The following is a 12,195-nucleotide window of genomic DNA, read 5'->3' on the forward strand; positions in this document are numbered from 1 at the left end:
CCCCACTGTCGTCCCTGCTTTCCATTCTCACCCTCATCCTGCTCCCCATCCCCATCTCTGCTCCTCATCCTCTTCCTCATCCCAATCCCTGTGCCTCATCCCATCCCCACCCAGCACTGGACACCCCAGACCACAAGGAGACTCTCGGAGCAGGGCAGGAGGGTGGGAATTCTACTCCCAGCTGCCAACCATCTCTCCCTGTTCCACCAGCGATACTGGGGACATGGGACGGACAAGGACATCCATGGCTAGGGGCACAGAGCACGCAGGAAGCACAGAAGGAACAGCTGGAGGGCGGTGGGATCCTGGCATGGATAAAGTACCCTCCTCCTCCTCTTCCTCCTTCTCCCTTCCCAACCCGAATGGACTGGGGGGCTGGCTCTGAGCCTGACCCCGGTCCCATGGGAAAGCACTGGGGCATGGCTGGATAAATCCGTCTTTATTCCAAACCACATTATCAAAACCGTTTAAAAAGCAGCTTAAAACCCAAAATCTGACAGTGCGGGGACCCTAAAACAAGCAGAGGCCCCAGGATGGGGAATAGGATCCCCTCTGCACCCCAAGTCAGCTGAGCTGGGACAACATCCCTGGCGAGCAGGGAATGTATCTTCTCCCACATTTGGGCTTGTGGGTGATTTTGGGGTGAAGGCACTTGTAGCATGTGTGGCAAGGCACAGCCCCCAATTTTGGGGTACTCCCAGAGGGATGGGAGGCTCCCAGGACCCCTGGGAGAACCGGAAAGCAGAGGAAGGGGCAAGGAGGCTCAGCGGAGCAGAGGGACACATGCTTGGGATGACTGGGATAATGGAGCCAAGCTTTGAAGAAGCTTTAGGGGGGCTCAATCCTCCCGGTTCCGGGGCCCCCCGAACTTCTGGCGCCGCCTCAGCTCCTCCACCTTCCACTCCAGGCTCCGGACGGCTGCATCCAGCCGGGTGCTGGGATCTGGGGATGACACCAGGCTGCCCAGGAAGGCATAGAGCACCCACAGGCCCAGCAGCATTCCCGCCTGCACCGTGGGGCTCTCCTGGGAAGCGGCCACGTGCAGGAAGGCACAAAGGAAAAGGAAAAGTTTCAGCCAACGGAGCAGAGGCAGCAGCAGCCGTCGAAGCCGGGATAGCACCCAGGATCCCAGCAGGGCAGCCACTGCCCACAGGAGCACCCTCTGGACTTCTCCAGGAGCCAGTGCTGCTGCTCGGACCAGCCGGTGACCTGGGAATGGGATCTGGGAGTCAGCAGTGGAAGTGGCACCAGGAATGGGGGCTAGAGCCATCCCACGGGGTGAATCCCACTCACCATTGATGTTGGAGGCAGTCAGGAGATCCCCCAGGATCCCACAGAGTGTGGTCAGGGCTGCCGAGATCCCAGAGGAAATGATCCAGAGGGTGGTGGAGAGGCTCTGTGGGGAAGGATGGGGATAAGGAAGTGGTAAAAGAAAGCGTAGACCCCCACGTCCCTTCACAAGGAACTCTAGGAAAGGTTTGGGAATCAGGATCCCACCTCTGCCACCATCCGTAGGAACTGGGGTCCCACCCAGTTTTCCAGGGTGTCCCAAGTGGTTCTTCCCATCCGGAGCAGCAGGTCATCGGAAACGGTGGCATGTCCCTGGAATCCTTCCTGGCCATCCTTGGCTCCATCCCCTGCTGATCCCATGAGGAATGGGATCCACAGCAACAGGGCCAGCAGCGCCCGGTGCCCCATGGCACTCTCCATCCTAGAACCTGGGATCTGTGGGGAAAGGGAGAGGTGGGGGTGCTGGGAGGGGGAAACTCTGCTGGTTTTGGGGTGCACTTGCTGGTTTTGGGCTCCCTCAAGCAGGAGGGGAGGGCGGAGGCCCCACAGCCAAGTTCCATGCCCCCCCTCGGCACAGGCCTGGGTGTCACAGCTATTTTTGGGATAGATGAGCGTCAGCAGGACACAGCCAAGGGCACCGGGCCTGGCTGGGAAGGGGGGGCACCCCTTCTCAAAGGAGGGAGTGGGGTGCTCCGGGATGGGACATAGCCACCACTGCCACCCCTGAGACCGCCCGTGCTCCTCACCCCTCCCCAATCCCCCGTGGGATCTCCCCAGTCCCAGTGTGCCCAGCCCCACCGAGTTCCCGCCATTCCCCTGGAACCCCTGATCCCCCCTGTTCCCGCTTCTCCCTCAGGGCCTTCCACCCTTCACGATCCCCAAAATCCCCCCAGTGTTCCCTGGATCCTCTCAATGCCCAGTGGATCCCCAAATCTCTCTGTGCGCACCCCACCCAGATTTCCGCAGTCTCCAGGATCCCTCTAATGCCCCCAGGATCCCCCCTAGGCCCCTCTGTACCCACCTCTCACTGTCACTCCTCCACCCCTGAGGATCCCTCCCCAGTCACCCCGGGATCCCCCCAGGAACCCCCACCGCAGCTCCCTCACCCCTCCTATCCCCCCTTGGAGCCCCCCGCCGCACATTTTCCCTCCGTTTCGCCCCGGTTTCCCCCCGATTTTCCCCGAATTTTCCCCCATTTTCCCCGAATTCCACCCCCCACAGCGGGGTCCCCCCCCGACCCCCCCTCACCGGGGCTTCCCTCGGCTCCGCCGCGGGGCACGCCGGGAGCTGTAGTCCCTGGGATCACCGCGGGGCATGCCGGGAACGCGGTCACCATGGCAGCACCTGGAGGCGGGCGGGGGCGAGCGGTGCACGCTGGGAAGCCCCCTTCCCGCCGGCGGGGGGAACGCGGGGGATGCCGGGAGCGCTTCCGGTTCCGGCGGCGGCGGCGCCCGCGTGAGCGCTCAGGAGCGGCGCGGGGGCCGCGCGCGCCAACCGGAACCGGAACCGGGACCCCGGACCGGAAAGGAGAACCGGAAACAGCCTCGAAAGGGCAGCGGGGCCGTAACCGGAGCGCCGCGACTGCCCGGCCTCCGTCATGGCGCTCATCTGCTCCAGTGAGTGCGGAGAGAGAGCAGCCACGGGAGGAGGGGGGCGGGAACGATACCGAATCGGGTTGCGCGGCGGGGACAGCCGGGTTTACCGGGGAATCACTGGGCAGGGGGTTCCCAAAACCCCGTTCCCGTTCCATCCTATCGTTCCCTTTCCCCCGCAGTTTCCAACGAGGTCCCGGAGCACCCCTGTGTGTCGCCGGTGTCCAACCACGTGTACGAGCGGCGGCTGATCGAGAAATACATCGCAGAGAATGGCACCGACCCTGTCAACAACCAGCCCCTGTCCGAGGAGCAGCTTATCGACATCAAAGGTGCCAGGATTGGGAACGGGCACGGAAACGGTTCTCCTGGGAAAAGCGGCTCTGTCGGGGGTGGCGGCTCGGGTCGGGAATGGCGGTGCCCGAGGGGTTTGCTGAGCTGAGGGTGAGATGCCAAACTCAGCTGTGGAGACTGAGAAAGAGACCGGTAAGGAGGGATGGTGAAATGGGAAAGGCCAGGGATGAGAGTGCGAGGATCCATAGGGATATCAAGGACATGGATGATGTGTCCACCTTTCTTCCAGTCGCCCACCCGATCCGCCCCAAACCCCCCTCGGCCACCAGCATCCCAGCCATCCTAAAAGCCCTGCAGGACGAGTGGGTGAGTGCCGGGGGGGCTGCCAGGGCTGGGATCCCACCATTCCCTGGCTGACTCCGGTGCTTCCCGGCAGGATGCTGTGATGCTGCACAGCTTCACGCTGCGGCAGCAGCTGCAAACCACGCGCCAGGAGCTGTCCCACGCCCTGTACCAGCACGATGCCGCCTGCAGAGTCATCGCCCGCCTCACCAAGGAGGTCACTGCCGCCAGAGAAGGTGACACAGACACGTGGCATTCCTGGGAAGGGGTGCTGGGAAGTGCTTTATCCCGGTTTTCCTTTCAACTTGTTGTGTTTTTGCAGCTCTGGCCACGCTGAAGCCTCAGGCTGGGCTCATCGTGCCTCAGGCAGTGCCGTCAGCGCAGCCCAATGTGGCCGTGAGTCCCTGCTCCCCATCCCGGCCCTTTTCCCGCTCATTCCCAACCCTTTTCCTACTTATTGCACCCAAATTCCCCTTCTGCATGTGTTTTCTCTCTGTGCCACACAGGGTGCTGGCGAGGCCATGGATCTGGGAGAGCTGGCAGGAATGACCCCAGAGATCATCCAGAAGGTAAGGGCAGTGTTCCATGTGTTCCGCTCTCCATCTTCCCATCACGGAATTCCCAGTCTGTGCCCACCCTCCTCTTGTTTTCCAGCTCCAAGACAAGGCGACGGTGCTGACCACGGAGCGTAAGAAGGTGAGTGGTCTTATCCAAGGATTTTGAGGGAGCTAGGATGTACTGTGCTCCAACAAAGGCTAATGTTTATCCCTGTTTTTTCCAGAGGGGCAAGACAGTCCCGGAGGAGCTGGTGAAGCCGGAGGAGCTCAGCAAGTACCGGCAGGTGGCCTCGCATGTGGTGAGTGCCAGGATGAAAAAAGACTGGGAAACTCACGTAGAGTTGAGAATCGCTTCTTGATTCCGTTTGGGAATGTTTTGCTGGTTGTGGCCTTAATTTGGTGTTCTTTTCCCTCACACAGGGGCTGCACAGTGCCAGCATCCCAGGAATTCTTGCTTTGGATCTGTGTCCTTCCGACACCAACAAGATCCTCACTGGTAAGGGAGCTTTCCTGGGGATTTCCCACCTGGGAGTGGGTCTCTTCCTCTGCATTTGGGAATATGAAGGGGGACAGGAAACATAAGGCAGGTGGGTTTGGAGTTGGTTGGCCCCACACTCCTATCCCAGCGGTTTTCCAGGTGGAGCCGACAAAAACGTCATTGTGTTCGACAAGAGCTCGGAGCAGATCCTGGCCACACTCAAGGGCCACACCAAGAAAGTCACCAGCGTTGTCTTCCATCCATCCCAGGTGCGTCTGGCTCCTTTGTCACTTCGAGGATCCCTCAAATCCAAATATCAGGACCCTCCTCTGGTGGAATCTCCTGCTGGGAGCGCTTGGAGAGGTGAATTTTATCCGTATGAACCTTCTGGTGTTGTCCTTATGTAGGAGTTGGTGTTCTCGGCTTCTCCCGACGCCACCATCCGGATCTGGTCTGTTCCCAACGCCTCCTGCGTGCAGGTGGTCCGTGCCCACGAGGGCTCCGTGACCGGGCTCAGCCTCCACGCCACGGGTGATTACCTGCTCAGCTCCTCAGATGACCAGGTGAATCCCTCCCCATCCCACAGATCCCACCTTTGCTTCCCACCCCTTCCATATCCAACACTCTTGCTCTCTCCCAGTACTGGGCTTTCTCGGATATCCAAACAGGCCGTGTCCTCACCAAGGTGACAGATGAGAGCTCTGGATGTGGTAAGCCTTGGAGTTGATTGTCCCCATTCTGGGCATCCCTTGGCTCCTGGAGTTCATGGGAACTCCTTTGGAAGAGTCTTGGTAGCCTTTCCAACCTTCCTGAGTCTTTCCAACCCTTCCAGTCTCATCAGCCTTCTTGAGTCTTTCCAACTCCCCATATCTTCCCAACCCTCTGAGTCTCCCCAACCCTTTTGAGTCTTCCCAACCTTCCAAATCTTCCCAACCCTCTTGGGAGTCTTCTCAGCCCTCTGAGTCTTCCCAAGCGTCTGATTCTCCTGCTGTCTCCTCAGCTCTCACCTGTGCCCAGTTCCATCCGGATGGGCTCATTTTTGGGACAGGAACGATGGATTCCCAAATCAAGATCTGGGATCTGAAGGTAAGGCCTGATGAGAATATGCAGGAGCAGGGATTTGGGGGGACCTGAGCTTTAAGGAATGTTTTTGGAAGTTTCTCCAAAAATCCCAAGATTCCAGCTCTGCTGGTGACACCGTGACTGCGCAGGTCGGTTGGGAACGATGCCACATCCCAGTGCTGTGATTCCCTCTGACCACCTTGTCCCCAGGAACGCACCAACGTGGCCAACTTCCCGGGACACTCTGGCCCCATCACCAGCATCGCCTTTTCCGAGAACGGATACTACCTGGCCACGGCAGCCGATGACTCCTCGGTCAAGCTCTGGGATTTGAGGAAGCTCAAGAACTTCAAGACATTGCAGCTGGATAACAACTTCGAGGTGTGTGATGTCACTTTTCCCTCATGGCCTCTCTGCTCCAGAGGCTGAGACATCTCAAAAAAGCCATTTGGAAGTTTTTCAATGCCTTGTTGTGATTCTTCTCCACAGGTGAAATCCCTGATTTTCGACCAGAGCGGGACCTATCTGGCGCTGGGTGGGACTGATGTTCAGATCTACATCTGCAAGCAGTGGACAGAGATCCTCCACTTCACAGGTGAGGGATTGTCGGAATCATGGAAGCGGCTGGGGTGGGAATGGGACAGATCCATTCGGAATTGTGACCATGAATTGTTTTCCGTCCCCAGAGCACAGTGGTCTGACCACAGGAGTGGCTTTTGGCCACCATGCCAAGTTCATCGCTTCCACAGGCATGGATCGGAGCCTCAAGTTCTACAGCCTGTAGCCCTGGAAGTGGGGCCAGGATTTTTTGGGATTCAGGGTGGGAGGTGGGTGGGAATATCCATGTGGGATTATCCAGGTGGGATTATCAAGCTCCCTTGTTGTAGCTGTTGGCACAAAGGAAGTCGGACATTGCCTTCCCCGTGCTCCATGAATTTATTGTTTAGTTTTTTTCCCAATTTCGTGTGTTTTCCGCCTTTAGATTGTTTTGTGCTTGTAACTGGTTTGACAAAATAACCCCAATCCCGGTACTGATGGAAGTTTGAGACTGGGATGTGTGGAAGGAGGGAGGGAAGGGAGGACTGTGCAGTTTTGTAAGCAGTTACTTAGTTTCAGTACGGAAATAAAGAATTACTCCCTGTCATCCCAGCTGGAAAAGGCTCCTGTGAAGAGCTGGAGTGTAGCAAGGTGGGACTGGGGTGGGCTGTGGCTGCCACCAGCTTGGGAATGGGGATGAGGGACCCTCTTTCCTCCCCTCCCAACGACAAACCACTCTTAGAGCCGTGCTCTGCACTAAGTTTTATTTTTCCAGCTTTCCCAGAGACATCCAACGGCATGCAGGTAGAGGCTGGAGCTGTGAGGAGGAAGAGGGGGAGGAGATAACGTAGAGGGATGAAGAGGTGTTTGGGATTAAGGGGATTTTAGGGAGCAGAAGGCACTCACCCCTCAGCCTCTCTGCTGAGTTCTCCCTCTCTTGGAAGCCTCAGGAAAAACAATGCATCCCTGGGATGTGACTGTCCTCATGCTGTCACCTGTCTTCCTGTCCCTCAGAGACCTCCGCACTCCTGTGGGGAATAGCAGGTTGGCGTGGGAAGAGGGGGACTTGTAGAGGTCTTCCCAAATCCCTGGAGGTTCCCAGACTCACGTGAGGGCACTCCCAGCTGGCAGGAGGGCCTGCAGGGCTCTGGCTGGGCCAGGTGGCACACGGAAGCACTACAGGAGATGTACACCTGGGAGCCACAGGAATGCCAGCATCACCTGGGGATCCCCAAAAAGCATCCCCAAGCCTGAAGGGACCCCCATAAAGGATCCCCAAGCCTTGAGGAACCCCTCCAAAAGCAGCATGAGCTTCCCAAAAGGAAGAGACTGGGTGCAACCAGAAGTGGGGTCAGTGCTGGGGTGGGTTTGGGGGTGTTGGGATGAGGGATTCCCAACATAGGGATTCAGGGGAATCCCCTTCACCTCCCCCTCCAGCACAGCCATTCCAGGGGGCTCCACAAAGGTGAAGGTGGAGATGACAAAGCGCTGGTAGTGACTCGGGAAGGGCAGCTCTGGGGAGGCCGGACCCATTGGAATCAGCCGAGTCTTGTAGTTGTCCCCTTGGAAGGGACACCTGGGCGGGAAACAAGGGCACTGTGTCAGCACAGTGACTCCCCCTCACTTCCATCTTCCCATCCCTTTCCACTCACCCCTCCACTAGGATGGGCCACTGGGGCTGGGATGTGGCGTGGGGGCCAGGGGAGGCCCAGCAGTGGTGCAGCACCAGCACCAAATTGGGATCCGTCTTCTGGAGCAGACGGACTTCCACGTAAATGGGGTCCCGGAGCACCCTCACCAGGGGGAAGTCACCCACAGGGTGGTAGGAGCTGTAGGATTCATCTGTGGGAATGTTGGGAGGGGTTGAGTGGGATGGGGAGTGGGATAAGGAGCAGGATAAGGAGCGGGATAGGGAGTACCCACCGGTGGCAATCCGCAGCTGGAGCCCCAGGGGGCCTGGCATGGCCAGGGGTGCAGCTGTGGGGGGCGCAGCCACCTCCACTCCCAAGGGAAGGAGGTCGCTGGAGTTGTAGATGCACCGAGCATGGAGGCTGGGGAAAAGAGGGAGAGAAAGGTGGGAGACTCCCAAATCCTCCATCAGCCCCCTCAGCCCAAGTTGTGGGGACGCCACCAAGGACATGGCAGGAGTGAGGGTTGGTTTGATCCAAGGGGGAATCCAGGCTCTGTGCCTGGATTTTTCCACCCTTTCCCCTTACATGTAGACACTGTCCCGAGTGATGGAGCCACGGGGGGATCCCTGGACATCAATGGTGGAGATCAGGTGGTTCTCATAGATCAGCCTGTCCTCCATCACCTGTGTAGGGAACACTGTAATGGGAAACATCCTGGGGGATACACAGATCAGGATTTGAGGCAGGAGGCAGCGTGTGGGCTAGTTCTTTATCTTGAAGTTTTGGAGGGACTGGGAGCATCCTGGGGGCGCTTCTATCCTGAAGTGACCCCCACCATGCCGACCTGGGGGTTTTCCTGTCCTACCTGGACCGTGGTGCCGCAGTGGGTGACTGGGAAGCGGAACATGACGAAGGCCTCGGACGTGTGGAGGGGCTCACATCCAGCCTGGCTGCTGGCCAGCCGCACGCTGTCCAGGTTGTACGGCGCGGCCACCATTCCCCGTGGGACCACCAGGACAAAGTATCCCTCCAGCAGGCACTGCACGGTGACTGCCATACCACAGAGAGGCTCCATCACCCTGAGTACCGTCTCCCAGCACCAGGGAGGGATTTGGGGATGTGCCACCTCCTATGGTGTCCTACCGGTATTCCCATAATAGCAGGGTGTGGTACGGTCCATGTCGTTGTAGCAGCATCCCGCCTGCAGGCATCCCTCCCGTCCCTCTGGAGCCACGCACGGCATCCGGCCCATCGGCACCTGGCACTGCTCCCGTGTCAGCGGCATTCCTGGAGGGAGGCACAGAGGGGACACAGCATGCAATGTGGGTTGGAAAAGCACCTTGAGGCCGTTTCCCTTCGTCACAGCATCCCTCCATGCCATCTTCCCACCTTACCTGCCCCTGCCGAGGGGTAGAAGAGCGCTGTGGACTCCAGCAGGCTGGGCTGGGAGTGAATCCCAGGATGCAGCAATCCAGGCTGGGGCCGCAGCCCTGGGCGTCCCAGGCCTGGCTGAGGCTGAACCTGGATTCCAGAACTGATGTAACCTGGCCAGGATGAGAGTCCTGGGTGCACCAAAGACGGGCTGGGATGGCCAGGATGGAGCAGCCCAGTTTGGCCATGGAGCCCGGTGTGGGAGTCAGAGTGATGATGACTGGGACGAGATATTCCCAGCTGGTTTGGGGGCTGAGCTCCCGGGCGCAAGAATCCTGTGGGAGTCTGGGCACCAGTGGAGGTCAAGCCAGGCTGGTTGTGGGATACAAGCCCAGGACGAAGCCCTGGTTGGTTTTGGCCCCCAGGAGGGTTTTGGGATACAAACGCTGGGCGAATTCCTGGTTGGTTTTGGCCCCCGGGAGGGTTTTGGGATACAAACGCTGGGAGAATTCCTGGTTGGTTTTGTCCCCCAGGAGGGTTTTGGGATACAAACGCTGGGCGAATTCCTGGTTGGTTTTGTCCCCCAGGAGGGTTTTGGGATACAAACGCTGGGCGAATTCCTGGTTGGTTTTGTCCCCCAGGAGGGTTTTGGGATACAAGCCCAGGGCGAATTCCTGGTTGGTTTTGTCCCCCAGGAGGGTTTTGGGATACAAACGCTGGGCGAATTCCTGGTTGGTTTTGTCCCCCAGGAGGGTTTTGGGATACAAACGCTGGGCGAATTCCTGGTTGGTTTTGGCCCCCAGGAGGGTTTTGGGATACAAACGCTGGGCGAATTCCTGGTTGGTTTTGGCCCCCAGGAGGGTTTTGGGATACAAACGCTGGGCGAATTCCTGGTTGGTTTTGGGATACAAGCCCAGGGCGAATTCCTGGTTGGTTTTGGCCCCCAGGAGGGTTTTGGGATACAAATGCTGGGCGAAGCCCTGGTTGGTTTTGTCCCCCAGGAGGGTTTTGGGATACAAGCCCAGGGCGAATCCCTGGTTGGCTTTGGCCTCCAGGAGGGTTTTGGGATACAAAGCCTGGATGAAGTTGCCCTGGTCGGTTTTGTCCCCCAGGATGCATCATCCCAGGCTGGTTTTGGGATGCAGACCCTGGGCGAATCCCTGGTTGGTTTTGTCCCCCAGGATGCATCATCCCAGGCTGGTTTTGGGATGCAGACCCTGGACGCAGGTGCCCTGGCTGGGTCTGACCCCCGGGATGCACAAAACTGGGATGGCTTTGGGATACAAGCACTGGGTGAAGGATCCCTGTCTGGCTCTGCCCCCCTGACTGGAGTGGCTGCACTCCTGGAGGGATGAAGCTTCCTTGGAAATGGGTGACAGGATGAACCCCACCAGGCTGGGACAGAAGCCCTGAGTGAGCCGGATTAGAATTGTGCTGGATCCCGGGAAGCACTGAGTCAGGCTCGTACCGTGCCACAGTGTGAACCTGCTCCAAGTGATCTTGGGATGTGAAGTGGGATCCCGTAAGGGTAAGGGAGGACTCAGAGACCTGGTGCAGGCCAGTGTGGGAGAACACAACCCCGTTGTCCCGGGCCTGCTCCCGCTTTCCATCTGGGAGCATCTCAGAGCCACCCGGCTTGGGGCAGGTCATGTTGACCTCGTAGGAGGTGACTGGGATCCCACTGGACAGCAGCTCCTCCAGCTGCACCCGCAGGATGTAGCGGTTCTCCTGCAAGGGGACACGAGGGACAGTCACCCCCATCCTGCTAGAGGGGACCACAGAGGGGACAGGAGCATCACCTTGAACAGGACGTGGCAGCCGTTGTAGCCGGAGGAGAAGATGATGGAGCCGTCCTCCCTGGAATTCAGCCAGTGGAGGCAGATGGAACAGTTGGCCACGTCAAAGTGGGAGCCAAACTCATCTGGGGGGACACCATGGACACAGGGAAGTGACACATCCAGGTGCATGGAAAGCCCCTGGGCAGCAGCAACAGCTCATCCAAGCCATTGGGCTCGTCTCTCTGGGATAACATCACCATGGAACTGGTTTGGGGGGAATCTCAGGGAAATCCAGCACCCCAAGGGGATCCAGGGATCCCCCCACTCACCCAGAACCTTGAAGCGGACGGTGCGGCCGTGGGATGGGAGGACCAGGAGCTGCATTCCCAACTCTCCGCATTCGTGGCGGTACTGCAGGAGTGCCACGGTGGCTCTGGGCCACGGGGACAGGAGGAAGAGGAGCAGGAGGAAGGAGCAGCTCCGTCCCATGGCACTGACACAGACAGAGCACAGGGCTCTGCAGTGTGGATTTATATCCAGATGGCTGGGATGCAGGGGGGAGATCAGGGTCAGCTGATCCCACGGGACGAGCTCTGCCCAGGGCTCCTCGCTCTCGTGCCGCCAGTGACCTCGGTGCCCCGGCCCTGTGGTCACCTCCTGTGGCCGTGTCACGGTGACCAAAGACAAACCAAGCTTATCCCGTGCTTGGAGAGAGTCCCAGTGAACAGGGAATGGAACTGGTGCCAGGCGGCATGCCCAACCGGATCAAGTTATCCAGGGGGAAAGGCAAAGGCTGGTGTGTGCTCACCTCCCCAGAGCCAGTGGGAACAGTGGTGACATCTGGACACGCCACTCCTGGTCCCATGGGACCAGGGCACACAGTGGCATGGCCCCAGTGGCATCTGAGGGACTGGGAATCAGCCAGTAACCCCAACTCCCTGCTGCGCCCTGGCTGTGCCCTGCTGACAGTGCCACAGGGAATCCAAAGTCCTTCATGTGCATTCCCTCTGCCTCTCTTTCCCCAGGTTTCCCTTCTGGGATTTATCTTTACTGCAGATTAAACCGCATCACCCCTCCCCACCATTCCTGGAGCGCAGGCCACAGCCACTCCCTGTCCCATGCCCTGGGCGTGGGAACAGGGTCATGCCAGCTCCCAGGAGCATAGGGATCCCGACAGGAGTCTGTGAGGAGCCAGAGGTTGGATGTGACTCTCTCAAACCTCTTCGGGAAGCTGCAGAGAGAGCAGTGTGTCTCCCGAGCCAC

General features: G+C 58.9%; 3 protein-coding genes across 3 annotated transcripts; 1 reads left to right on the forward strand and 2 right to left on the reverse strand.

Moving 5' to 3' along the window:
• Positions 1-424: 424 nt before the first annotated feature.
• Positions 425-2,663, reverse strand: TMEM109 (transmembrane protein 109). Its single transcript, XM_014878757.2, has 4 exons — positions 2,539-2,663; positions 1,498-1,725; positions 1,294-1,396; positions 425-1,209 (listed from the first exon to the last, which is right to left on the reverse strand). Exons 2-4 carry the CDS (start codon positions 1,708-1,710, stop codon positions 839-841), a joined length of 687 nt encoding a protein of 228 aa, XP_014734243.1. The 5' UTR covers positions 1,711-1,725; positions 2,539-2,663; the 3' UTR covers positions 425-838.
• PRPF19 (pre-mRNA processing factor 19) lies at positions 2,638-6,759 on the forward strand. The gene is made up of 16 exons (XM_014878723.2): positions 2,638-2,906; positions 3,065-3,214; positions 3,466-3,542; positions 3,613-3,754; positions 3,841-3,914; positions 4,025-4,087; positions 4,173-4,214; positions 4,300-4,374; positions 4,496-4,571; positions 4,713-4,822; positions 4,961-5,116; positions 5,194-5,263; positions 5,554-5,639; positions 5,826-5,996; positions 6,105-6,210; positions 6,302-6,759. The coding sequence occupies exons 1-16, from the start codon at positions 2,888-2,890 to the stop codon at positions 6,397-6,399; spliced, it is 1,515 nt and encodes a 504-aa protein (XP_014734209.1). The 5' UTR covers positions 2,638-2,887; the 3' UTR covers positions 6,400-6,759.
• Positions 6,760-7,061: 302 nt separating this feature from the next.
• On the reverse strand, positions 7,062-11,436 carry ZP1 (zona pellucida glycoprotein 1). Its single transcript, XM_088175738.1, has 13 exons — positions 11,262-11,436; positions 10,954-11,075; positions 10,028-10,882; positions 9,708-9,936; positions 9,178-9,558; positions 8,927-9,070; positions 8,649-8,833; positions 8,369-8,466; positions 8,076-8,203; positions 7,805-7,994; positions 7,578-7,728; positions 7,261-7,345; positions 7,062-7,180 (listed from the first exon to the last, which is right to left on the reverse strand). Exons 1-13 carry the CDS (start codon positions 11,419-11,421, stop codon positions 7,062-7,064), a joined length of 2,847 nt encoding a protein of 948 aa, XP_088031864.1. The 5' UTR covers positions 11,422-11,436.
• Between the last annotated feature and the right edge of the window lie 759 nt (positions 11,437-12,195).

The sequence above is a fragment of the Sturnus vulgaris genome, chromosome 18 (assembly GCF_052056855.1).
Source record: "Sturnus vulgaris isolate bStuVul1 chromosome 18, bStuVul1.hap1, whole genome shotgun sequence".
In the NCBI taxonomy this organism is placed as follows: Eukaryota; Metazoa; Chordata; class Aves; order Passeriformes; family Sturnidae; genus Sturnus; species Sturnus vulgaris.